The sequence below is a fragment of the Paroedura picta genome, chromosome 15 (assembly GCF_049243985.1).
Source record: "Paroedura picta isolate Pp20150507F chromosome 15, Ppicta_v3.0, whole genome shotgun sequence".
NCBI classification, from domain to species: Eukaryota; Metazoa; Chordata; class Lepidosauria; order Squamata; family Gekkonidae; genus Paroedura; species Paroedura picta.
In genome coordinates this window covers 9,787,091-9,813,922 of record NC_135383.1, presented here as the reverse complement: position 1 = coordinate 9,813,922, position 26,832 = coordinate 9,787,091, and the positions used below count along the sequence as shown (strand labels likewise).

Here is a 26,832-nt window from a genome sequence, read left to right as displayed (position 1 = left end):
ACCCTCCTCCCGCCCCGATCGACGAAACCAGTCGCGCGCCGAGAAAGCGAAAAGGGGGACGGCCCGGATTGCGCGTGCGCTTTTCGCGTCTCGCGCTGACGTTACGTGTGACGCGCATCGCCCTCAACCGCGCCGTCTTGCTCCTCCTCCGCTCTTGCAGAATGACGAACGGGGCGCTGCGTGACGTCAGCCCTCGCCCCCTTTGCTTTGAGGGGGCGTTTCCAGGCCGCCTTCAGAATAATAATATATTTTTAATTATTTATTATTATTTTTATCATTTTAATCTTGTCGCCCGCCCTTTCCTGTAGGCTCAGGGCGGGTAGCATCAACATTCAACAATGCAGTCAAATAAATTAAAACAATGTAATTAAATAAATGTAGGTTACATTTTAAAATTAAATTATGCTTAAAAGGCTTCTCTTTGTTTTAGTTAAAAGTCTGGGGGGGATTCTGAAAAGCTTTATTGTAATCTATGAACCACAAGGTTTTATTTTGAAGTTCTTGTGTATGAACCAGTAATTAGTTTAATCCAGTGCATGTCTTATATCTGCACACTTATGATCCTTGTTCCATGTAGTCTGAGGAAGAGTGCATGCACTCAAAAGCTCACGCCTTGAATAAATCTGTGGGTCTTAAAAGGTGTTACTGGACTCAAATTTTGTTGTGCTACTTCAGACCAAAATGGCGACCCACTTGAATCGGTGTAATCCATTTTAAACTTCTGGAGTTTTTTATTCTGTAGCTGGCAACAGTCTTTGTTGTAAGCCTCTGAGCATCACTTTATTCATGTGAGAAATTAATGCAATGGTTTGATAGCTGCTAGATTCTTTGACATCTTCCTTTTTTGGAATTGGAATGCAGATTGAGCGTTTTCCTTATGTGGGGCATTGCTTGGTTTTCCATGTTTGTTGGCATATACTCTTAACTGCTTGTACTACAACTCACCTCACTATTAGTGCAATTCTGCTATTTCTGTGCTTATCATTTTTGCTGTAAAACACAGGACGAAATTTCCAAGCTGGCAATGGCAAAAAGCTTTATTCAGAACGAGTTCCTAGGTATAAAACCTCGTTTTCGTATTTCACTTCATCAGTAAACTTATTTCTGAATTGTTTTTTCCCCCAGGGATACTATCAAAGCCTTCAACCCACTACCTAATTCTGATATTTTATATACCTTATACTTTATATTTTAAGCCATATAATTTGGGTCTATTAGTATCAAAGGTCCATTAAGGTAGCTATCTTATAAGTGCTTGCACTTGAAAGCTCACGCCTTGAATAAATCTTTGTTGGTCTTAAAGGTGCTACTGGACTCAGATTTTATTGTGCAAAAGGGGAAGTTTGCTGGGTGGGGTGTGATGGGATGATGTGGGGAAAGAACATTCTAGGTCACACTTAAGGCTCATGGAGCGGGACAACTCATGATTTGCTTTCATATGATGTTTGGGTAAAGCTGGAGTATTGTGAGGGGAACTCCTAAAAGGAATCTTTGTCCAGCCCTGGAGAAGAGGGGATTATGGCTTCCCACAGCCCTGCACTTTGCAGAAACAGCCCAGGCTGAGACCAGATGTTGTCAGAGCATATTGATAATGCTGTTCTGCTCAGAACTCTTCCAGGTCAGAAGATCTTCCATGACATGACACATCTCTAACTCCCTTTTGTCAAAGACGCAGGTTGGTCGCACCAGGAGTTGTTTTTCAGAACTGCCACAAAGATATTTCACGGCACTGGCGTTGGATAGCAAAGCCACAACAGAGAAAAATATTCATTTCTGGATACGATGTTGCTGAATGTTCCTCAGATGTGTCTTTTCTGCTTAGTAGGCCTTATTACACAATATTTGAAGGGACCCGTGTGTCAAGAAGAGCAAGCTGTCATTTCAATCCTCGCCTGCTTTGCCAGGTTGCAATGCATTTACTTCAGGGCTCCAATCTGCCTTTGACCTAGTTTTGGGATGGAAAGTTTTAAAAAATTGCCCGGATTGACAAATTTGCCTGAGAAACACAAGCAAAGTGTGACCTAATTGACACTGACTTTTTTTGGGGGGGGGGGGGGACGGGGACGGGGATAGCGGCAGTCTCAGATCTTCATCAGTTTAGCAATATAATTGAATGGAGTCTCAAAGCAGCTTACAATCGCCCACTCTTCCTCTGCCCACAACAGATACCCTGTGAGAGGCTGGGCCTGAGAGCTCTGAGAGAACTGTGACATCCCAAGGTCAACCAGCTGGCTGCCCGTGGAGGAGGAGCGGGGAATCAAACCCAGTTCCCCAGAGTGGCCTCTGCCCCTCTTAACCACACCACCAACCTAATTCCAGAGCTGCATAAATTGGGGTCTATTCCCGAGCGCCCTTGGAGAGGCATCAGCGACAGGGCCTCCGCTGCTCAGCCATGCAATCCGAGGGGCTTCCTGTAGCTTGGCTACCATGCTGGGTCCCTCCCTGTGACACCTTGCCGGGTGCCTGACTCCAAGTATTTCCAAAGCGGGGGGCTGTTCCCCCTCTGGATTCACTTCCCTGTGCAGAGCCGTCTCTCAATAACCTTCATATCTGGGGCGGGGCTGAAGAATAGGGAACCAGCCTGGGCAGACTGGGAAGGAACTGGTCGCCATCCGGACTCCAGCAGCAGGGGGGGCACATTTTTTTGTTCTGCAAGGACAAAGCCTTTTGTCCCACCGCAAGCTGAGACTCGGTGGTTCTCCAAGGGGGATAGTCCTGCACCAAAGCAGAGCGGCTCAAGTTAGGGTGGGGACTGCGGGGGTCCCCGAGTCAACCTGAGTGGAGCCTTGTGCTGGAGGGGCGTGGTCACGCGGGACCCCGCCCCCGGTTCCTCTTAGACGCCCCGCAGGGCTGGAGCAGGCAGAAGGCAGCGGGCGCCACTTGGGGACCATGGGGGGCCGCACGGGTTTGAATTTGCTGCTGCTGCTGCTGCTCTGGGGCCAGCGGAGTTTGGGGTCGTCCTGCCCGACAGGTGAGTCCCGGCCGGTAGATGGGAACAGACCGAGCCCCGGGGCAGCTGCTGCTGCAGGGGGGCGGTGGGGTGACTGTGGGGTGGGCGACCCTCTAAGCCTGCTCTGCCTGTTCGATTCCTGCAGGCGCCTTCCTCGGGGCCAACGGGAAATGTTTCCCTTGCACGACCTGTGAAGGTAAGCGGAGACCCCCCCCCTCCCCAGACCCCTGCACGCCAGTAGGTCGGCTCGGAAAGAAGACTCGCCCCGCAGCTCATGCAATTGTAGATTTTTTTGGGTGGGGGGGAGAGTGGGGAAGAGCAGAACACGGCCCCAAATTCGCTCTGAGTCGAAGCCTTGTGCGCACATGTCGGATGATGCCCTTTCAGCGCACTTTTGGAAAGGGATTTCCCTGTTCCGCAAAAGCACACTGGGAGTGCATTATCCGACATGTGCATAATGGGCCTGGATTAGGTTTAGAGAATGGGGGGAAGGATTTAATTTGTAATTTTGGGCTCTCTAGGCAGCCCGAGCTACAGCTAGAGGGACGTCTGGGGCTGCCGTGAATGGCAGTGCAGGAGTCTCAGGCATGTTTCCTCCCAAGGAAGTCCCCCTTGCTTCAGGGGGGCTTCCTTCCTGTGCTCAGGAGCTCAGCCCGGCTGCATGCTTTAAAGTGCAGCCAAGGCTCTTCCCACTTAGGGCTAGAGGAGCAGCAGATTTGCTTCAGCTTCCCTTCCCCAGACTAGACTCTGGAATTCTGCAAGAGATTCTGCAATAGATGCCAGACCCCAATTGGGAGCCTCCAAGACTCACCTGTTAGTTTCTAGCTTCTGGAGCACCTCGCTGCTTCAGGGAGCACTTGCAACAGTCCATGCGCACACTTTAACCCTTCAGGTGAACAGGTCTACGTAAAGGAGTGCTCTGAAACAGCAAATGCGGTTTGCAAATGCATCGGGTGTGAAGAGTGCGGCGCTGGAGAAGAGCAGACAGAGGAAGGTAAGGAAGACCCATTTCGGTATTACCGCTGTTCGTATTGCAGGGCACCAGGGGTGTGCCGATTTAGTAGCCGGGGCTACGCCAGTGTGGCTCATAGTGTAATTCGCACCAAGCCTCCTTCAACTTTCCCCATTAAAAAACTCCCCAGTATGGTTTTCTGTCACATGTCTCTCTGATGAAGTGGGCTGTGAGCCATGAAGGTTCATACTGAAATAAATGTCAGGTGCCACTAGATTTTGTTTCATTTTTGGGAGGGGTGAGCGAGTGAGGCAAAGATGCACGTGGCTAAAAGGGGCAGAAAGTTAGACTTCACATCCAGTGAATAGTCACCAGGATGCCTTTCAGCTGCAATTGTCCCATCTTGAGCTTGCTTTAAGAAGCTCCTGCAGGGCTTAGAGAGGTACCCTGGGATAAGAGGATCAGTGCATAGAGAAGGTCCCCCGCATCTATCTCCAGCACCAGCCAAGAAATTCTGGGAAAGATCTACCTGAGGGCCTGAAGAGCTGCTGCCAGTCGGCGTGGACAATTGACCAATGGTTTGACTTACTATAATGCAGATTCATGTGCTCCTGATGTCCTCAGGCACAGATCATGCCCACGTGTATGTCATGCCTACTATACAGTGCCCAGTCTTTCAATTTCTACTTTCAGGGCTTCTCCAGGTTTGCGTGGGCACTAGACCCATCCTGGGGGCTTTGGGACAACCAGAAAAGATGGCAACAAAGTCTGGGGGAAACAAATTAGGAAAAGCAGTGCCCTCCTTGAGTCCCTTTCCCTCCCTCTTCAGTGCCCCTTGCTTTGTTTTTTTATTTTCTTAGATTTTTATATTGTTCTCACATACGGCCCAGGGCGGTTTGCATGGAACTTCATTGGAGACATAGCGACAGATAAGAGTTTAGTATTAATCGTGAAAATGTGTATCAGAGTTGGCAATTGGTTCAGAATCAAAACCTCAAGCCACAGTAATATCAATTAAAAGAAAGACATAATCTGTCACACCTGTTAGCTCAGAGGCAAGGGTGGAGAGAAAACAGAACCTATCAAGGGCAAGTGAGAGGTTCGGAGGAACTTCTGTTGGGGGAAAAGCCAGATTCGATCTTTGGCCACACTTGATCTTGAAAGGGCTAGGTGGTGGCCATTGGGACCATAGTTCTCGAACTCCTGGCGTTAGAGGTAAAAGACATAATATTGCAGCCTTTTAACCACAAAGTGTTAGCATTTTCACTAGACTGCATGTCCTTCCCCTTTTATTTCTCCTGTGCCACCGAAAAGAACCAGATTGTAAACCTTCTTTCCCTGGTCTTTTGGAAGTGATCTGATTACAACCTGGGCACTAAGATTGCCTGTGGGAGGAACACTCCTTTAGCACATTGCTCTTCCAGATACTCTGCTGGCTTGTGCTGTACTCTCCCCTTCTGTATATGTGTCTGTGTTTCTCACAGGTTGCCAAAGGTGCCCCCCAGGGACGTTTAACAGCCAAGTCAATGGTAGATGCCGACCCTGGACACAGTAAGTCCTCCCCCCACCCTCCCAAAAACTCTACTTGGCAATACATCTGCCAAATCTTATCGTAAAGCCACTTTTGTGATTGTATGCAGATGTGCATCCAATAACAGCAAAACTCCTGGGACGGAGGTGAAGGATGTGATTTGTGTGTCTGCCCCGGGCTCAGACACCACTGTGGGCACAGGTGAGGTTTTACTTAATGGTTACTAGGTTTAAAGTTGCTTGGAATCAGATGGGAGCATCTTTGCTTTGCCTAAATAATAATCTGACAATGCTGGCAGTGTACTTCCACTCAAAGGGAGGGAAAGCTCTGCTTTTAGCCCTGGTGTTCTGCTGGGGCAAATCAAGCGATGCAGCTATTGGGCATGAAAACTAATAGCCTGCTTAGGTTTCCTTACACAGTGCTGTTTTTGAGAGCAGCTACATGATGCTCTCTGTTGTTCCTTCTTCACTGTTTCAAAAACTACTGTGGCACAGCAGTTAAGAGCCTGGAGAAGTGTGCGTAATTCCCTGCTACTCCACTAGAAGATGGCCTTGGGCTAGTCATCGTTCTCTCAGAATTCTCTTAACGTCTTGTCCTACCCATGTGATGAGGTCCTCTGCCCTGGTCCTTTCTTTATGCCCCTGGGTGAGTAGCAACCAGAGGCAGGGCTTTTTTGGTGGTGGCATCAAACCAATGGAATATCCTAGAAGCCAGTTCACAGCTGACTTTGTTTTTCTTTAGGCACCAGGCCAAATAGTTAACCCATTTGTTAACTAAGGAGCTTAATTTTGTTAAACAATCTGTTTTATGACCTGCTTCAAGCCACTTTTATCAAGTAGTGTCAATGGCTCCATTTTATACGTTTTTATACTCCGGCTTCTTGCTTTTGCTGGCCTGTTTTCCTTGGCATGCCTCTTATTGACTAGGATGGTTTTATTGATGTTTTTATTAGTATGGTTTGCTTTTATTGGAGGCTGGTTTTTGTTTTATTGTTGTAAGCTGCCTAAACTTCTAAAGAAGGAAATTGTGTAACCCTGGGACTTCTGAGGACTGTCTTCTGCCTGTTCTTAGGAATCTCCACTAGCACCATCCTGTCTGCAGTTTGTGTGGGACTCCTGCTGATGATTTTCTGCGTTTTCTTCAGCTTGTGGGCCAAGAAGTTCCCGGCCATTTTAAAAAAATGTAAGGCCAAACATCTCTCTTGTTTGCAACTGTCATCCAGCTGCTAGGTTTCTGGTGTTGTTTTTAGCCAAAAGCAAGTTTCTAGTCCTTACGCATAAGATGAAATAATGGGGGGAGGGGAACAATTCTTGTTTTAAGTTGGAAAATAAATGAATTGGCCTTTCAGAGGCTTTAAGGCAGGGGTAGTCAACCTGTGGTCCTCCAGATGTTCATGGACTACAATTCCCACGAGGCTCATGGGAATTGTAGTCCATGAACATCTGGAGGAGCACAGGTTGACTACCCCTGCTTTAAGGTATGAACAGCAAAATCAGGCTTCTGCAAAAAGAGTAAAAACGGCAGCAGATGATGCGAAATAGGAGACATCACACAAAGCTACTTGAATGTGTAGGAGTTGGGAGATTCCGGCTTTTCATGGCCTAGAACTGACCTGCCTTGTCTGAGAATTTTGACTTTGGTAGTGCGCAGTTCCATGCCAGGTGCAAAGAAGCCCTTTTCATGCCTCTTTTTCTTTTCTCCTCTTATCTCCTGCAGTGTCCCTCAAGCCCCTGGTCCAGGAGGTGGAGGACTGCACCTGCCGCTACCCTGAGGAAGAAGAAGGGGGAGGGAGTGATCTCTCAGGCCTGAAGGGGGAACTACTGAGAAATACTCCATAACCAAAAGCAAGAGCCCAAATCTCACCCACCCACCCACCCCTGCCCACAAGCAAGATGGAGGGCAGAAGAGTTGTTTCTTATATGCTGCTTTTCTCTATCAGGAGTCTCAAAATGGCCTGCAATCGCCTTCCCTTTCCTCTCCCCGGAACAGACATCCTATGAGATACAACCTCCCTAGGCGATACTCATTTTCTAGGAGTTTGGCGGCAAGACCAGACTTGGCTCTTTTTTGGGAGGGGGACGGGGAGGCGGACAACAGACCAGCCTCCAAAGCTCTCAAGTCCAAGACTTCTCACAGTTGCCTTTCAGGTAGGAGTAACAAGCCAGGCCCCCGTAGGGCTCTTGTTTTTGCTTTCTACGCTCATATAAATTGGGTTTCTGCAGAACTTGCCAGGCGCACGGAACCCCCCTCTTTATGGCTGCCGTGGGATACTTAGTTTGACTTTCTGTTTCAGAAATGACTGTTCTGCCCACAAGCTCTTGTGCGATAGAGTTAGCAGCCCCCCAGCCCCTGCTAGTCTGTTCTTTTCTTACGCTGCTCCTGAGCTGTTTTTGCTCCTTTTAGGTACATCCAAAAAAAAAAAAGAAAAGAAAAAAAAAGGCTCAGTCTGGCAAAATGACTCATCGTCACGTCAGTTTTGGACGTCAGGTTCGCTGGAAACATCTGTAATAGGTTTTGAGGTTGATATCTCCACGGCACCTGACGGCGGTGGATGTGTACTTCCGCCCGAGTGATATTTGCCTTAGATCGTTCTATAGGGAGGCTGTACTCGGCTGTCTGCTGGTGCACCGCGAGGCGGGGGTGGGGGGTGGAAAGACTGAGTGAAACTTGAACTTTCCAAGTCACACCTAAAGCAGAGCTGTGGCTTTGCAGAGGTTGGATTCCTTGCTTGAACTGGCACCACGAGACCACCAACTTTGCACAGCGGAGTCCCGGTTGTGTGACCGGTGCTACATTCACGAAGGAGCTAATATACATTCTTAGCAACATACCCCAGGAGCCGACAGGCAATGAGCAAACGCCTAGAAAATTCCTTTTCTGCTGCTTCTAGATTTCCACCAAAACCTCAGGGAGGCTCAGTTTTAGGGAATGACAAAGCGGAATCACGAGCTTGCTTTTTCTGAAAGCTATAGATAACCCCAAATTGGGAGATTTTTTTTTAAAAAAAATAAAGAATATTTACCAGAATTAGCATTGGTTGGGCTCTGAATATGCACCTTCCATATTATGCATTTTTCCTGAGCGGATTTCATCAAAACACTGCACTGGGTAGGGCGATTCTAATCATGGTGGCAAAGAATCCAGACGTCGCCTTTGAAAAAAGACAGGGCATTTTGCCCCTTTCCCCCCCAAAAATCATGGAAAGATGTAAGACCACTGAGCATCATTTATTTAATCCAGTTCCTTGATCCCCTGCCACTCTTCCCTAATGGGGACCCAAAGCAGCATTAGAACATATGCAGAGGTTTTCATGGGGATGCTTAGTTCATAAAACAGTTCCAGGGACTGGGAGCAGGGCATCAACATGAGGGAACCGTCCTTGCAGGCTTACCGTCAGAGTGTTGTGACATCAGCAGACGAAGGGTGTGGCAATTTGCTCTATCAGACAAAGCTGATAGGAGGACTGGAGGAATTAAGGATAGGAGGACTGGAGGAATTAAGGAAGGCAAGCTGCAAAATACTCTAGGTCAGGGGTAGTCAAACTGTGGCCCTCCAGATGTCCATGGACTACAATTCCCAGGAGCCCCTGCCAGCGAACGCTGGCAGGGGCTCCTGGGAATTGGAGTCCATGGACATCTGGAGGGCCGCAGTTTGACTACCCCTGCTCTAGGTCCACAGAACACAGCCCTTGCAAAGAAATGCTTGTTTCTCCAAGTCTAGAATTAGGGCAGTCCCCAGAAAATGGCTCATTTGGTGTGTCTGACTGAAAACTGCTGCATTTGGGGAACGTTCTGCACTTGAAAATGGGCTTTGCCATACTTGAACCCTGTGAAGGGCTTTTACGGGGCTCAGAAATGCGTACAAAGACTTGGAATAAAAACCTTTCCCCTGTGTTGTTTTCATTCAGTTTTATCCACACGTGTTCCTACAGAGTTAGTCTTGAATCGGCCCATCAAAACCCAGAAGAGTTGGCTCTGCCTGCCGGCAGCTCTCCAAAAGCTTAGGTGGAGAAATGTTTTCCAGCACCTCCCACCCAAGAGCTTTAGTGGCGAGATGCCCTGGATCTTCTGCATCCACACGGCTGCCCACAGATCCTGCTAGTGTTGCCGATGTGTTCTTTTAAATGTGCAAGTGCAGCTTTTCGTGGCACGGAGCTAGATTTATTTTGTTTACAGGATGTGCACCCTGCCTTTCTGCCCTTACGACCATCACAGTGGCTAACGGTAGAAACGAGTAATAAAACCACGGTGTCCATGGTTGGGTGTCTTCAGCAGTGGAAAGATTATTCAGAAGCATCTCTTCCTTGTTTGCAAGGAAGCCCTCTTGCACTCTTACCTCTTTGGTTAAGCCAGCTGGAGCTGTGTCTTATTGCCAAAGAATTTCTAGCTGGGTGGATCTACTGTCCTCCTTAAATTGTCATCAATGAACCCAGGTCTGATTCTGCACTTATTTTGTTTATTCCATTGTGGATCCTGCTGAATTCAGATCGATTTGAACTCGGGTCTTCCTCTATCCCCCCCCCCCAATTGAAACAGAAAATGTTCTGCACTTGATTGGGGAAGCTCAGAGCAGGAGGGGAATCAAGCATTGCAGGAGTCTCTTTCTTTTCTTGAATGGGTGGTGGCGATAGTGGAGGATTGGAGACAGCAGAGGAGATGGGAATAAATCCAAGAGGCAAATCTCTGCTGAGATGTTAGGGCTTCTGGAGCACAGTCACTTTAAGACAAGCCTTGCAACCGGGAACCAGGGAGACTTTGAACTGACACCCTGGCCAACCAGGGGAAGACTGTTTTGCTACAGCATTGGAAGCACGAGGCAGCGAGTTAATTAGCAAGAAGCAAAGAGCTGCACATTTCCTCATGGCGGTTTTTGAAATATCGAGGCTTATATCCACTCCAGGATATCGCGGGGGAAAGGTGGGGTCACCACGAATCAATCATGCATGTTGCAGAGGGGAAATTTAAAGCGCCAAAAATCAAAATGGAAATTGAATTCAGCCCATCTCGTTCTCCTGCGGGTCTCTAGTGGGCAAGTGGTCAGCGTATCGATGCCCTTCGCCGAGACTCATTTTACACAGAACGCTCGAGTGAGGACTTCTTTAATGAAAGAGATACCACGTTCCGTTTGTATATATTATATACACGCATTAGACACATGCACCGATTCGAAAGGAAGCCGCGTGGAACCGGCTTTTTCTTCAGCCGGCCACTTTGCAAATGGAACCGCGGAGCAGCACCTGCTGCTACCAGGCCCTGCCCATGGTGCAGAGGATTCATATATAGATATATAGATATATATATAGATATACACATGCATATTATTCTTCTTCTTAAAAAAAGAAAGAAAAGTGCAAATTAACACATTTAGCACCGATTTAAAATTGCACATCTGAAAGTCCAAGGCCGGTAGCATCTGAACCAATACTTGGAAAGGGGGGGGGGAGGGCGGGGAGAAGAGAGATGCTCATCTGCTTGCTACTGGGGTGGCCTGTGGAAGGTCAGCTTCTAATCTACCTCGAAAGCATTTGGTGCGTTTTGGCTGTTCATTTCCTCACCGCCTGTCAATCACACGTCTGCGTAAAAGTAATATAACTAGAAACACAAAGCGCTTAACGGAATACTCTTGTCTATTTTTAAATCTCTGGTTCACATTTCCTATTTGAAGGAAAGCCCACACCTCTCGTATTGCCCTATTTTCATCTTGGCTCCCTCTTATTTCCCTTGTGATTTTGTAAGAGGCTGTATTGGTATTTTAGCCAATGGTTTTTCCTAGGACAGGACTGAGAACCACTGGCTTACAGGGTCATCCTACAGTATCCGTGGTGTGGCTTCTGCCTCTAGTCACCGGACAGCCGTTATTTCCCACGATGGTGAAAACATCCAAAGGACTATAGATGGTGCTAGAGGACAAGAGTTAAAAGAGTTCCTGATAGGGAGGAGAAGGAGTGGCCACTCTTTGTGCTTTCTGCATTTCTCCCTACAAATGAGCTTGGGCCGTACTGCTTCTGTTTAAACAGCGCTGCTTCCATTTTCAGTTCTTCCGAAACCCAAATGGTGGCTGCGCTGGAAATCTTTTGCGTTTGCCTCATCTGATGTCTAATCAAATACTTCAGGACTAGGACTTAAAGAGCCCTGAGCGGGAACTCACTGCACCCTACCTGGTGGGGAGGTACAGGGAAGAACCTGCTGGCCCGATGGAGAAAAATACTCTTTAGTGGCCGAGGGAGGAGATGGATAATCAGGAGCTCACTGTTGCTTGCAGCCTTCCTTTTTGTCCCTGGATTTCTGACGGCCCATCTTTTCTGGCTGCCGCTTGGTCGGGGACACGAAGGTGGGTTCCGAAATCTCGTCCATATAGTCAAAAAGGCCGTCCACTGGAACAGGACGTACTGACCCCGCAGCTAAAGAACAAGGAGCAGGAAGGGGGAGAGAGGGAGAGAGAGAGTTAAGTGTATCAGCAGACTCTTTTTCACCTGCCAGAGCATCTGCCATTCTAATCCTAAGGACTTTCTCTTCAGAAAGACAAGGGAAGTAATTTCAAGCCATAACTGCAGGGAGGGAGTGATCAAAGACTTCACTATTCCAGCCGAACTTTGGGCTCATCCATGCACTTGGTGCCATTTCCATCACATTGCCCTGTTTCAGGAAAAGCACACCTTTGTTTCACAGGTGAGTAGGGAGTCACGCTTTGTTTTGTGGCTACTGCAGTGCAGTAAATGACTGGCAGGAATTCAGTGGTTTCAGACATAGGCTAACGAAACCTTTACAGGCTAATATTAGTAGCCTATGTGGGTCTACAGGCGAGGCAGGTTTGAAAACTCATGGGATGCAAGCAGGTCTCATGGCTAATTTGTCTGGCTGATCTCAATGGGCCTCATGTGATTTTCTCTGTGCGCACACTCACAATTGTATTACTCAGAAATTACCTGTAGCTGTGCATTTGAAACTTTCCCTGAAATCCCAAGATCACAGATGCCTGTCTAAGCAAGCTGTCAACATAGGTGTCACTAATAGGACTACTTGTGTGTAAGCTTTATGCAAAAGGGGTACAATGCCTTGTCTTTCAAACAAGCAAAAATCCAAGTGGTATGAAAACACCCTGGAAAGAAAAAAAGGTGTGCAGAGATCCTGTTTAGTATAATGCGTTTCAAATTCTTCAGTCGTAACCTGCTGTGTTACCTTGGGAGCAGACTGTGCTCACATCAGGAGGTGGCTCTGTTCTTTTGGCCTTGAAGGTGGGGTCCAGATCTTCAGCAATGTTCCGGCAAAGCTGGGGCCTAAAGGGCAAAGGCAAGGATGTTGACATACTTGCTGGTGGTCTTTGAGGGGCAGCTGCAAACAGGAGTTCTGGGTCTGAACTGTGCGATAATCTACAATAAATACTTTAGAAAACAATTTGCTATGTGTGAAGTCTTGGGAGCTTTTACCCCACTCAGATCACCTGCCTGCTTAGACCTGCCTGAAAGATCTTACAGGCCTCTATAGGGACTAGTCTATTAATCTATCCAGTAGATAAAGCTGTTCTGACTGAGCAGTAATCTCAGGGTTCTCTCAGCCTTACATCCCTCACAGGGAGTCTGTTGTGGAGAGAGGAAAGGGAAGGCGATTGTAAGTCGCTTTGAGACTCCTTTGGGTAGAGAAAAAGCGGCACACAAGAACCAACTCTTTTTCCTCTAGCCTGCCTCTATAACAGGGGTGGCCAAACTGTGGCTCTCCAGATGTCCAAGTACTACAATTCCCATGAGCCCCTTCCAGCACACGTTTGGCCACCCCTGCTCTATAACTCTTTTCCTTTCAGTTTAAGGAAAAACCAGGAAAGAACAACAAGTTGTGTGGCTGGTTAGAACACTGCCTGAAAGATGACTGATGGGGTTACTGGCTTGAAGGTTTTCCTAATAAGTCATATCAGGACCAAAGATTGGCCTCCAAAAGGGTCACCTCTGAACAAAGATGCCAAAGCATAACGGACAGTTACAGACTGGTGTTTCTCTTGTCTTCACGGCAACATGCATTATTTTTACCCTGTCCAAGGCCAAGCCTGGAGCTAACTGCTGGAGAGATGAACTGGCCCTCTAAATCTGGCTTTTTGAGTGCAGCAAGACTTGAGGAACCCTCCCCATACATTTTGCCAAGTTACTGGTTTGAGCACTGACTTCGCATCTGCATGACCTCCTCTTGAGGGCACATCTGATCTTTCCAGGGACTGAACTCTGGCTGGTGATGCCGCTCCGCAGCTGGTCTGGGCCTCCTGTAAAGACAGTCAAGAAGACAGAAGAAGGATAAAGGGATAAAAGTGAAAGAAGTAATTTGATTTGAACAGGTCTGGACTCCTTATGCGATTATTTAGTTCTTGGTGGGGAGGAGGGGTGGGGAACGACAAACTTGGGGCTCTCCCCATAGCAGCTACAAGAACCATTAAGTTGCAGAGCGTCAGTCAAAACTAGTCATTTAGCTCATTGATGCAGCCAGCCGTCAAGGAAGCTATCTGTCCCCTTCTGGATTGTTGGCACACACACTGCCGTTCAGAGAACTGTCTAAGGCAGGGGTGGCCAAACTGTGCCTCTCCAGATGTCTATGAACTACAATTCCCATGAACCGCTGTAGTCCATGGACATTCAGAGAGCCACAGTCTGGCCACCCCTGGTCGAAGGCAAAACAGAACTGCCTTTTTCCAAGCGAAATCCTCCCCTACCTTCCAACAGTGTGCTTGATGTGGACCAGGCACATCTAGGTCCAAATCTGCTTTAGGATGCTTTGGGCTGATCCTGCGTTGAGCAGGGGGTTGGACTAGATGGCCTGTTCTCTTCGCGGCCATGATGCTCACAGAACACGACAGCCCAAAGTCACCCAATTGAGCTAAACTTACAGGGCCAAATCCGAACCAGTGAAGGGAGGTTTGGAGGATTTGTCCCAAATCTGATCAAGCTACAGAGAAAGTGGCATCATGCTCTGCATGCCCAAAAGAGGAACAACTATGAGTTGTCTCAAGAGGAGACCAAAGTGCTGGCATTATACATCTGAAGTGTTATAGAAATGCACGCAAAAAACTTGTGCTGTGAACAACTGTAGGAAATGCCAAGTGAGCAGACAAGCTCCTCTTCTCCAGGGCACCAAGGTTCTCCTCCCGCAAAGGCAATATGAGCCCCCTCTGCCAGTTACCTCTAGCCCTCGGCTCCGTCTCCATTCAGGCAGGCTGGGTGCCTCCTTGATGTTCTCAGATGCTCCATCCTTGCTGGAGGATCTCCACTGGGCTTTCAGTTCCTGCTCCTGCATATATCGAGCAATCTCCTGGAATGAGAGAGGGGGCTTTCCAAGTCATTTTGTTTGAGACGCTAAAATGAACTGAGCTGCGCCCGACAGTTCTTGAGGGGACCCAGGCAGAAAAGAGAGATTTGGGCAGTGCCTACTAGGCGGTGTGTACCCAGCTAATCTGAGCCAAAAATACCTGAAAAATATCTTTTTCGTGTTTTTCAAGTATTAACTCTGATGGATATATTTTTTTGCGCTTTTTCTGACTCTGAGACATTTAAAAGGATGAAGCTTGAGATGGCTTAGATAATCTTCTTAGATAAATTTAATTTAATTAGATTGATATAATACAAATTTATATATTTTATATAATACAAATGTGCCTAACAGCAGCTCACAGGTGCAGACAGACAATCCCTTCTTGCAGCAAACGGCAGCCTCCAAGGATGTGGAACAGACTTGGCTAAATTCATACTAGGAGCGAGTTTCATAACTAGCAATGGGGGAGCAACACCTGTGTAGGAACAGGGTGTACAGGTGTCAATCTGAAAACCATCATGGGCCACGGAAGACAAGGCAGCCTCTACAAGTCGCTGATGACGTAGCATGTGTAGCAAAGCTTCTCTCTCGGTGCCGTTTCTGCAACTCGTAACAATCCGCAGAGGAGGCAGTGCTTGGAGGACTGTGTCACACCCTCCTCTCCCCAAAGAGGAACTGTAAAAGCAAACCTACGCTCTGCCTCCCAGGAGCCACGCCCACCTGAACTGCCTCATGCTTGGCGGTGGCATCTCTCCCCCATGCCCCTGATGGTCAAACCACATGGCGCCAGGCTTGGCTGGCTTTTCTGCCCAGTTCCAAGAAGAGACTGGAGACTCTACTGAAGGGGAACAGCGCTCCCACTGAACTGGGAAGCCCCTGCTTTGATGCCAGCCCCTTCTCCAGCACACTCGCCCATCTCAACACCCCAAATGCACAATAGAGTCCAGAAGCCAAGCCAACAGAAATAAACAGGAGCATGGGGAGCTGACCGCAGCTGGTGCATTACCTCATCCTGAGCCACCTGGGCAGCTCTGTAGTCATCGTTACGCTCCCGGTTCTTCCTGGCTCTCTGTACAAGAGGGTCAAAAAGTTAATGACCGTTTGGAAAAATAAAACAAACACTTCAAAGAGAGGGGCAGAGCTGCCCTGTTTCCACGCAGCACATGCCCTTACCTTTCCTTGCCCCACGGCGTGTAAAAATAGACATTTACTGCAAAGCTCCAATTCATGATACATTTTCCAATGCGAAGCTAAATCCTGCAGGGCTGAATGCTTTGATTAGATGAACCAGCTAAAGTTCTCATTGACTGGGCCCAACTAGCCCTATATTTACTTTTTTCTTGAGTGTCAGCAGTTCTCCAGGGTCAAAGGCAGAGACACCGGCGACCAGAGATCCATGAGCAGAAGGTTCTGCGATGGATAGAACCTGGAGCTCTTCCGTGGTTCTGTGCTAAGGCACAAGAATCTATTGCGGGGTAGTCAGACTGCGGCCCTCCGAATGTCCATGCCCTCCAGCGTTCGCTGGCAGGGGCTCATGGGAATTGTAGTCCATGGACATCTGGAGGGCCACAGTTTGACTACCCCTGATCTATTGTGTCAGCATTTCTGAAAGTGTTATGCCTGGGCTTCAGAATCTTCTAGTAACCAGAATCTCATGCTTAGATGACCTCACAGTGACATTCCTCAAAATCAGCGTACACCATGATGTCGATTACTCCCTGTAGACCAGGGGTAGTCAACCTGTGGTCTTCCAGATGTCCATGGACTACAATTCCCATGAGCCCCTGCCAGCAAACGCTGGCAGGGGCTCATGGGAATTGCAGTTCATGGACATCTGGAGGACCACAGGTTGACTACCCCTGCTGTAGACTATCTGGAGAGTATGTAATGCCCAGACATTGCAATACAGAGGCAAGCCTCCAGACACACAGCATGCCCATCAGAAACCCTTCTTCCCTTTCCAGCAATCTAATCTACAAAGTCCGTAATCATCTGGCAATTCCCCAGATGCTGCAGCTGACCAAATGAATTTGCATTTCTGATTTAGAAACAGAAGAGATGGGCAGATACCCACAATGGAAGTTTGCTCCTCTTCCTGGAGTTTCTGAGCCAGTTCTTCATCTTGTCGGAGCTGCTCCAGGGTCTGGAGCTCCAGGCTTGCCATCACCCAGTGCAGAGGTTCGGTGTCATCGCCTTAATATGGAGAGACACAAATACAAGCATCAGAATAAGATGAAGGACATGGCAGCTGTGTACATCATTGATGGTGCAGAGGAAGAACACCTCCAAAGATGACTATTCCTCTCCTGTGGAAGACTGCAAGACCGTGAGCATGATGTGATATGAAAGCGTACGAGAAGGAGTGGGGAAAAGGCAAACTGCACACTTGGGATTATTAGGGACAGGGACAGAAAACAGGCGGAATCGCAATCTACCATGAGCAAATCTACAGTGAGGCTGCCTTCAGAATACTGAAGCTCTCAAAGAATAGTAGAGAGGCCGGAAAAGGAGGTGTAGAAGAACAAGCAAAATTAATTTTATTGCTACAAAATATGGCGAGAGAGTCTGGCCTTGAATGGCCAGATAGGGGAATTAGACAAACTCACATTTCACAGTTCTCCATATTCAGAGGCAGTATACCATAATTGTATACTTGCTCAAAGCAAAGCCCTTGGCCCTGGGAGGTCATTGAGTGTGGCACCCCTCCTCCTTCCACCTTGATTATGCCCTGGCAGGCCGTATGGTGCAAACGCTTCCAGAGAAACAGACCGTTCAACATGATGCTCGTTTTGGGGCTTTGGTTACCTTTTTGGCCTTCTGAGTTCTCCAGCTTCTGCTTCTGCTGTCGGATCGCTTCCTCTTCTAAGTCTTGCAACCGCTTGGCTAGCTCCTGTGTGTGACAGAAAGTCAGAGCAGAAGTGGAGGAGAATCCAACACATGAGAGATTTCTAAGGTTTGTCTTACCTCTTCTTTTTACTAAGGCAGGAGGCAGAGCGACCAAGATTTTTAAAACAGGAAACAGCTAGCCCAAGCTCTGGTATCGATCCAGGGAACCCCGCGCTATGCAAATGCAGAATCCAACTGGTGTGCCAGCACAGAAGAACTGACCTTATTTGAAGTGAAACCTGTAGGTAGGCTTTAGCGGCTGCTAAACTTTGCAGTTCTCAACTTCGGGGGGGGGGGGGTGAGAGCAGCAGCATCCCTACCAATCTCCTGCAGCAAGATGAAGATATTTCTATTCCAGAAGGCCTTTGAAGTTGAACTGACCTGTCTGGCTGTGTCACTCCTGATGTTTTATGTATTGCCTGTTTTAAAGTGGACACTGGTACTTAACTGAATTGCACGGCTGGTAATTCTGCATTTGATTTTTTTCAAAAGATCAAACCATCATAGTAAGAACACAAATAAGTGCCACAGCTGGGTTATTTGTTCCCAGCTGTTGTTCTTGCCATTTCATTTCTCATGGATTGTTCCTTGTGCATTTGTGCAGGTCTCAGAACCCCAGGAAAGGCTACCAGGCTGGCAGGGTGGGCACATGACTTAGGCTTAACCTTCCCTTTAACAAAATCCCAGGGTTCACTATCAAAAAACGCAGAATTCTGTGACCTGAATACGCAATACAAATTATGCAGATATACATGACTTTTCTTAGTCAGAGTAATTTCACCAGCTTGAACTCAGTTCAGGCAGAAGTTTCGTGCAGCAGCTCCTCTTCCTTTGAAGGACCAGCGTCTGACTGGAGTGTATCCCACTGCTTCAAATAAGATTACCTGGGGCTTTATGTCATGCCCAAATAATTGTCATTGGCGCGTATTACAAATTGAGCAACACAGATTTATTAATAACCTTCCCCTAAAATGAGCTTTCATTACTTATTTCATTTCATTTCTAGCCTGCCACTTCCACGCAGTGGCTCGTGGTGAGTAACAATCCAGATAAACCCCACAATACCCCCCCTTAAAATCTCTTAAGATAAACCTGTTAACCCACCCATGGCAGCCGTGCCCTGGTCTGCCACATTCACCAGTGGCAACGCTATTAAGTGTAACATGAGTCCTCAATAGAACGATACAAGCAGTAAGGACATTACACATTCAGCAAGCAGTTCTATGTGGCTTTGTTTCTTTTTAAAAGAGTAATTTAACATCCTTTTGAGTCACAGACAGGCTAGCTGATGGAAGAGAACATAACTCCTGGCTGAGGAGCTGAAGAAATCCACAGTTCTGAAAAACCCCAGGGAAATTCAACAGCCTAGTTTAGCCAAAAAATGGAACTTAAAACGGCTGCCCACCCACAAAAAGCATGAACAAAAAGACACAGGGGGATATCTCTGCCACCAGGGGGCAGCAGACCCTACCCAAGAACAGTCACAGGGGTCCTTGGTCAAGAGTGCAACAAAGGAAGTCAAGAGCCCCCAGTTTGAGAAGATAGGAAACATGTCTGGCCTGCCTATATCTTTATAGATGACCCCACAAATCCGTTCAAGGATTATTATTATTTGCAGTCACTTAACAGAGAAGATGCTTTAGTTTCCTTCAGACAACGCAAGCAGAGGAGGGGACGGGCTTACTTCTGCATGCCACTTTCCTTAACCTTTGAGCCACTTTTCCATTCCCCATCCAAGCCACTTGGCAGCATGACAACACAAGCTCAGCAGAGAAGGGGCCTCCCTACCTGAGAACCGTCCATTCCCCCCACTCCAAAAAATCCAACCAAACACTAACCATCCCCTCTGTAAGACTTTACCTACAATAATGCTTGTAACATAATTTTAAAACTTAAAAACTAAATCCATAATTGTTTAAGGTTTTATTGTACATCTGCAGTTTATTTGTAACTGAATGTCTTAAAACTCTGATCTTACCTGCCCCGAGTCGAATACAGAAGGGCAGGATATAAAAATAAAATAATAAAACCACCTGTGCTTTTGTGCAAGGTGAAAGCAATGGCAGTGGGCAGCAAGAGGGCAGGGGTGCAGGGACCCCTTTTCCCACCCACTCTGGTGGGTGCAGCCTTTGTGCGCTGTCTTTACTTATGAACTGTAAAAATGAACTGTCTTATTTCATTCCATTTCCAGCCCGCCACTTCCACGCAGCGGCTCAGGGTAAGTAACAATCCAGATAAACCCCACAATAAAATCCCCTTAAAATCTCTTAAGATAAACCAGTGGCAATGCTATTAAGTATAACATGAGTTCTCAGCAGGACAATAGAAGAAGAAGAAGAGTTGGTTCTTATATGCCGCTTTTCCCTACCCGAAGGAGTCTCAAAGCGGCTTACAATTGCCTTCCCATTCCTCTCCCCACAACAGACACCCTGTGAGGTGGGTGAGGCTGAGAGAGCCCTGATATCACTGCTTGGTCAGAACAGTTTTATCAGTGCTGTGGCGAGCCCAAGGTCACCCAGCTGGCTGCATGTGGGGGAGCGGGGAATCAAACCCAGCATGCCAGTCCGCACTCCTAACCACTGCACCAAACTGGCTCTGCTTGCTGAATGTGTAATGTCCTTACTGCTTGTATCGTTCTATTGAGAACTCATGTTATATTTAATAGCATTGCCACTGGTGAAAATGGCAGACCAGGGCACTGCTGCCATGGATGGGTTAACTGGTTCATCTTAAGAGATTTTAAGGGGTTTTTATTGTGGGGTTTATCTGGATTGTTACTGACCGTGAGCCATGTTTTCAAACCCTCACCTGGAAGCACCCTCCTTGCCTCTTTTTCAAACCCTTCCCTGTAGAGAATTTCCCCTCTGCTTAGAAATGGAACTGGTTTCCCATTCCCAAGCTGGCCCGGCACTTTCAAGCAAGGCGTGGGAGGAGGAGAAGTGACCTCTGGCGATAGAAACCCCTGCCTGTAACAAAAGCACCATTCACAAGGGGATCTGAGCCCATAAGAGCGACATAGAAATGTTCTAAATACATGGCTCCATTACAAAGCCCTGGAAGGGGGCTCCTCTGGGTGCTGTCCCCAACAGGGAATGCTGGTTTGTAATTGCTGGTGCTCTGGAGATATTTCATAGAAAGGAGAGTGGGCACATGGCCACTCATGCAACAGCCCCTGCTCACAGAACTGGAGTCTCTGCACAGTCACCAAAGTGTCTGATGCCAGAGATCTAAGCATGCCTATGGAAACATGAAGCCACGCATAGCCGCACATGGATTGTTACAAGCCGGTCAGAGCAGGACCTAGTCTGCACGCAATAGATAATGCACTTTCAATGCACTTTAGAAGTAGATTTTCCTGTTCCGCACAGGAAAATCCAGCTGCCAAAGCACATTGAAAGTGCATTGTGTGTGCAGAATGGGCCCAGGTCTATCCACCAGAAGTCATATATTACTTCTGTGTCTCTCTGCTGTCCTTTCTCCTAGGAGCTCTGGGCATTGTGCATGGAACTAGCAACTGCTGCATCTGCTTCCTTCAGGCATAAAAACAGCAGAAAGTGGCAGGGAAGCGAAGACCTGCCTTTCTTCCCCCAAATTGCTGATGAAACTTTTAATACTGAAAAGAGCTGGGTATAACTCGAGCACCAGGCAAGACTAGTTGTCTAAAACCAACAACAGAAGCACCAGCCTGCACTTGGAATGGGCTGAAGTTCCGGCAGGCCTTTGTTTTCTGCAAACCCTTGCATACGGATTTGTTATCTCAAATGCCCTTCCAGCTTTGGCTTCCTGCTTTTATTAGAGGTAGCCATTCCTAACATCTGTCACCATTTGCTCTAACGAAACGCAGTCCGTGAAACCGGACGGCCCGGCAGGCGTACGGCCAGAAGGTGGTCAACCGTGTGGGGTGGGACCAGGCAGTGGTTTTACGAATACTTGGAATGGCAGAACTAAATCTCTTTAGTGGCTTCCAGAAACATCCCACAATGATAGCTTGCCTTTCCCATCAACCGCTGGAGCAGGCAGGGGCGGAGTTTGGGACGAGCCAGCTCTCACGCTGAGACGTCTGTAATCAGTTTGTCAGCTCCCAAACCGAGCTGTGTTTTTAACCCCACTGTGAACGTTTATTATGTTTTCCGGTCCGGAGGGAAGATCGCTAATAACATGTATTTTGGGCACCTTTGATTAAATCGGCCTGGAGCGAAGCCTTTCAGCTGTCCCTGGAATTGTCCCCAAGTCAACCTGCCGAACAGAGGCTTAGCGTGTGCAGAAAGTGAGGTCAAGTTACAGCCGACTTCTGGCAACCTCGCTTTACGCTTTGGCACGTATAACAAAGAAGCAGAGGCTTAAGACCTTTTATCAACGATGCATGTGCCGCTGAAAGCAGCTTATTGCGTGGCTCTGAAATTTTAATTTTAATGCCTCCTTATGCACCCCGCAGGGCACTTCCTCCCTGTGAGGTAGGTGAGGCTGAGAGAGCTCTGACTGGCCTGCTTGGTCAGAACTGCACTATCAAGGCTGTGACAAGCCCAAGGTCACCCAGCTGGCTGCATGTGGGGGAGCAGGGAATCCAAGCCGCTGCTCTTAAGCACTACACCGCGCTGGCTCTGACAGAAGTCTAGTTCCAATCAGCACGCTTGATCTGGTCACGGTTCAAAAGCACTGCCTTCCAAAAATTTATCATGACTTGGCAGGAGACAGCAGAGCTGCATCACCAGGTCAGGAGACACTTCTGTCTGGCATAACACCTGACTACCCGGGAGCTATTAAAGCAGTCCGGTCACCGGGATTTGAGCTGGCAAATTAAGCCCACACAGCCCACAAGGGTTGACCCCCCTCTCTGCCTCCCCTTCCCCAAATGGTCCCAAGCTGCAGCAAAATACCTGCTATTCCGTGTCTTCCGCCGAACGCCGCACTCAGTGCAAAAAACCCAAACAAACAGAAAACCCAACCTCTTGTAATTCCAACCTGGAACTTCTAAGCAACCATTTAATTTGCTGCAGGGTGTTATTACAGCAATCTTGACATAACTTGGCTGGCAAAAACGGCCTGCCGCGGCCTGTTCCGACTGATCTCAAAACCCCATTTGGCTCCACATGCCCTAGTACCTGATCTCTCTCCTCCCGCTGGCGGCTCTCCTCCGCTTTCCGCTGAATATCCTCCTGGATGGCACGGGCAATTTCAGAGTCGCTCTCTTCGCTGCACACAGCAAGACGGAGAGGGAAAGAAACAATCAGAAGGGTCCCTCCTAGCCTGGCTGAGTACAAAATTAATAGAATGCTAGATGTACCGCTTGGGAGTTCTGGATGATCAGAAATGCACCTCTCATTTGGTGTTAATTCTGAACAGTGTGCAAGCCCACTACACAAAGCATCTCCCAGAAGCAATCAGTCGCCTCTAGAGTTCTGCTGCACAAACACTCAGGCCCTCAACCTATACACTGCCCCCCACGTGCTCCTCACTTGCATTCAAAGCAGCCCCAAATGTGCGCTCTAGATCCACATCTGACTCAGCACCCCACACCACATTCCCAGGAACGTGGCCACAAATCACTCCTACTGCTTCCAAAAGGGAAGCGCATCCAGAACATGCCCCCAAGAAAGGGTGATCGTAACGTGGCAAACCCTACATTTGCTTCTGATGCTCAGAGTTCTGGAGCTTCCTCTCTTCCTCCTCCATGCCCTGCAGCCTCTTTGCGATCTGGATGTCCTTCTGAACCAGCTGGTTCTTCTGGATGTTGGAGTTGTAATGCTGCTCAACTGTGGAAAGATGGCAAGAGACGGACAACTCTCAGCAGATGTCTTGGGTGTCCCTTCCTTGTCCGAACCGTGCCCATCAATTGTCAACTGGGTGCTTCCTGTGTTTTTGAGGTAGACTGCACAAGCGCCTGTTCTGGCAAATATAAAGGATCAGTCTTGTTGCACATCAAACCTACTGAAGCATAAGCTCTTTCTGGGTTTTCATTTTTCTTAGATTTTACCCTGGAGCACATTCCCCCTTATTACTATGCAACAAAAAGGGTCTGACACATTGTTTAAAAAAAATGAAAATCTGGGAAGTAGAAGACTGTGGCAATAGCTCAATATACATATTGTTTCAACACCATAGCTATATAGACATTCCAGTTTATCAAAACAGGCCTCTCATGGCGGAGGAAACAGCTTGAGGTGATAAGACGGGAAGATTTGCTTTGTGGGCACCCGTCACCGCGGTAAGTGACTCTGCAGGTGCAACAGCGGCATGAGTTACCCAGAGAATGTCACCATGTAAGAACAGCCTTGGGAGTGGAACCCGACTGAGGCAATTGTCAGACACTGTACTTCGGTTCCTAAGACATATAAAGTGTGATCACCCATGCCTTTTGTCATCTTTTGCAAACAAATGTTATCCGGTTTTTGGGCAGCCATTCATGTTGGTTTCCCCTCTACAGTGGCTGGTGAGACACAGCACAAGATGAAGGGACTTTGCTGCACCATCTCCGTTCCTGGAAGAAAGCCACAAGGGTCCGCTTGGCCATGTGCTCCCGCCATACACAGCAGCCTGATCTAAACCGCCATCCATCACAGTCCCTGGCAGCTTGGGGGTGGAAGGATCAGTGCATTGATCACCTTCATCACAGCTGCGTGGAAGTCTTGACGTCATGGAGTGCTTCATTAGCATTCGTGGTGGCAGCCAAAACCATTATGGGATGAAGAAGACAACACCTCTGGGCTGGGGAAGGGACAATTCCCCACGAACAGCTGCCAAGAAAAGCCACCTGAACGAGCAACCTTGAGAACGTCCCTGAAAAAGGCTACGTCTTCTGACAAGATTTGCGTCAATCGATTCATTAAAATCTCAGGGTTCTGAGACAGCGAAGCTCTAGACTCCATTTAATTAACCAAATATTATAATATTTTCCCACACACACACACAAAATAAAAGAAAAAGGGACAGTGCTAGAGGCTTCCCATACTCTGGCAACAAAAAGTACTTCCAAAGTTTGCCTCACTGATTCAGCAGGACAGAATGCACTGTTTGGAAGTTTTGTTAATCAGTTGGTTGCTCTTGGCCCACTTCTTGGCCTCTTCAGATTTGTCTTCTAGCGTACGATGCTATGGAATTGCTCATTGTTCCCATCAGGGAGGAAAACAATCAGAAAAGCCAAAGCCCTACAGTCCCACAATTATGGAACAATCTCCCCATGGAGGTGCACCTGGCCCTCTCATTTTTGATCTTTGACGCAGCTGACGACAATTTTATTTAGGACTGCATTATGATTTTAAATTCAGCCTTTATGGTTTTAATGGAATCTAGTGTATGCATTTTCTTAATACTGGAAGTCACCTTGAGCTCTGTAAGGAAGACGGGCAGTTAATATATATCAAATAAAGAAATAAATAAGCCTGGCCCATCGCCCCAAGTTCCACCTCTTACTCTCTTGTTCTTGCAGACAGTAGGCCAAAGCACCATCTTCCAGAACGGCAAAATCTCGGCAAACTGCACGGAAAAAGAACAAAGAAGGAATTCATCAAGACAGAGCTTAGTTTTCTTGGCATCCGTCTTATCAGCATGAGTTGCCACTGAAAGATCTAGAGCAGCCTTTCTCAACTTTTTTACCCTTGAGAAACCACAGAAACAGTCCTCAGGTTTCGAGAAACCTCAGAAGTGGTGCGATCGTGCAGAATGTGGTTGGGAAGCAGAGCTGTGTACATGCCCAGCCATGGTCAAATCACCTGATTGATGTTTAACAAAATTTTTAAAATATCCAAATATCAATTCGTTCCCACCCATTTGAGAAACCTTTCCAGGGCCTTGAAGAAACCCCGGGGGTTCACAAAATCCTGGTTGGGAAGGCCTGATCTAGAGGAATCCATCCACCTGTTCACCAGCAGCAGGTACTCCCGCCCACATGCCAGGTGCAAAGATTTCCTCCCCATCTTTCTGCTCGGTTAGTAGGGAAAGAACTGGGGTAGAGGGTGAAAGGCAACACAGAGGGAGAGAAAAATGCCCCACCCCTGCTCAAAAGGCACATGAAGGCTAGCATTGCCTCTCTGTAAGAAACACCTTGCACTGGCAGGCTTCAAGCAAAGGCTGGATACACACTTTTCTTGGATGCTTTGGGCTGATCCTGCGTTGAGCAGGGGGTTGGACTAGATGGCCTGTATGGCCCCTTCCAACTCTATGATTCTATGATTCAAACCAGAGCAACGGCCACAATTCAAAGACAGTGGAAGAAGCATTCTTAGTATTTCCCAGGATGCTTTCCAGATGCCAGGAATTCTGGACTCAGGAATGTTTTTTTTTTTTTTTAAATGTTGTTCTCAAGTTGCAGCCAACTTATGGCAAGAGATGTTCAGAGGTGGCTTGCCATTACCTTGGACTTCCTTGGTCCCCTCTCATGAAAACAGTGACCAAGGTTGGCCTTGTTTAGCTTCCGAGATTTTTTAAAAACTGACTCGTCAAAGAGCAACTGCATTTCCCACCTGCAGCAGACCTGGAAGGGGACAGAATCTTTTTACAAAAGAAAAGCAGGAAGGGGGGGGGGGAGAGATACTATTCTATTTGTTCACCCTTCACTTGAACATTCCCATTCCGATTCAAAATTTATTGCACTGGGAAGGTTCAAAACCAGAGTTTCAGAGATCTCTCAAAGACCAACGCACTAAATGTTGCAAGAGTGCTCTCAAACCGTTTCCACTGTTTTAAAAATGTTATATACATCTGTCTTTATTCTTTTATTGGGTGAGTAAAAAGAGGCCTTTGTTCTTCTGTGACTATAAGAGTGGAAGGCATTAATGAAAGCCGAAATGGAGACGGGAGGAAGGATAACAAAAGCACGTATTATATATTACTAAACATTTTTATAGTGCTTTTGGAATGTTGAAAGGGCTTCACAAAGACTCTCTCAGTATTGCTTACAAAAATTCCACAAGCTGGTTAGGCATTAATACCCCCCCTGTGGCACAGAGGGTAGTGGACTGAGGCTTAGAGAGGTGACCTAGTGATTTCATGGTGGAGGCAAGATTCAAACAAAAGACATTCTAATCCACAACTCGTATTATGCACTAGTGGCCACGTGGAACCAACAGTGCACTGCAGAAATGCAAGTGTGGTGGTCAGAATGTGGAACTACATTCCGGGTCCAAATCCCCACACAGCTATGAAGCTCTCAAGGTTGCTGGGTGGGAGCAGGTCACCTTGAGTTCCTGGGGAAAAGAAGGCACTAGACGAAGAGAGAGAGGAGAGGGGG

At 47.6% G+C, this 26,832-nt stretch overlaps 2 protein-coding genes across 7 annotated transcripts in view; one reads left to right on the top strand and one right to left on the bottom strand.

Moving 5' to 3' along the window:
• The first annotated feature begins 2,624 nt into the window (after positions 1–2,624).
• TNFRSF9 (TNF receptor superfamily member 9) lies at positions 2,625–8,460 on the top strand. The gene is made up of 7 exons (XM_077312104.1): positions 2,625–2,971; positions 3,096–3,146; positions 3,843–3,944; positions 5,387–5,453; positions 5,543–5,634; positions 6,505–6,615; positions 7,150–8,460. Exons 1-7 carry the CDS (start codon positions 2,890–2,892, stop codon positions 7,269–7,271), a joined length of 627 nt encoding a protein of 208 aa, XP_077168219.1. The 5' UTR covers positions 2,625–2,889; the 3' UTR covers positions 7,272–8,460.
• Positions 8,461–10,515: 2,055 nt separating this feature from the next.
• The window catches only part of LOC143824701 (uncharacterized), a 36,395-nt gene continuing 20,078 nt past the window's right edge, over positions 10,516–26,832 (bottom strand). For 4 of the 6 annotated variants that reach the window (XM_077312205.1, XM_077312203.1, XM_077312201.1 and 1 more), the window contains exons 3-12: positions 25,017–25,079; positions 23,230–23,359; positions 22,709–22,799; positions 17,526–17,610; positions 16,795–16,913; positions 15,727–15,789; positions 14,592–14,720; positions 13,586–13,680; positions 12,612–12,709; positions 10,516–11,833 (exon numbers count right to left, since the gene is read on the bottom strand). In XM_077312205.1, the coding sequence (XP_077168320.1) occupies positions 11,679–11,833; positions 12,612–12,709; positions 13,586–13,680; positions 14,592–14,720; positions 15,727–15,789; positions 16,795–16,913; positions 17,526–17,610; positions 22,709–22,799; positions 23,230–23,359; positions 25,017–25,079 (1,028 nt within the window). In that variant the 3' untranslated portion in view covers positions 10,516–11,678. Of the gene's footprint in view, positions 11,834–12,611; positions 12,710–13,585; positions 13,681–14,591; positions 14,721–15,726; positions 15,790–16,794; positions 16,914–17,525; positions 17,611–22,708; positions 22,800–23,229; positions 23,360–25,009; positions 25,080–26,832 lie in introns of all 6 variants that reach the window. The other 2 variants (XM_077312207.1, XM_077312206.1) reach the window with 1 other exon arrangement.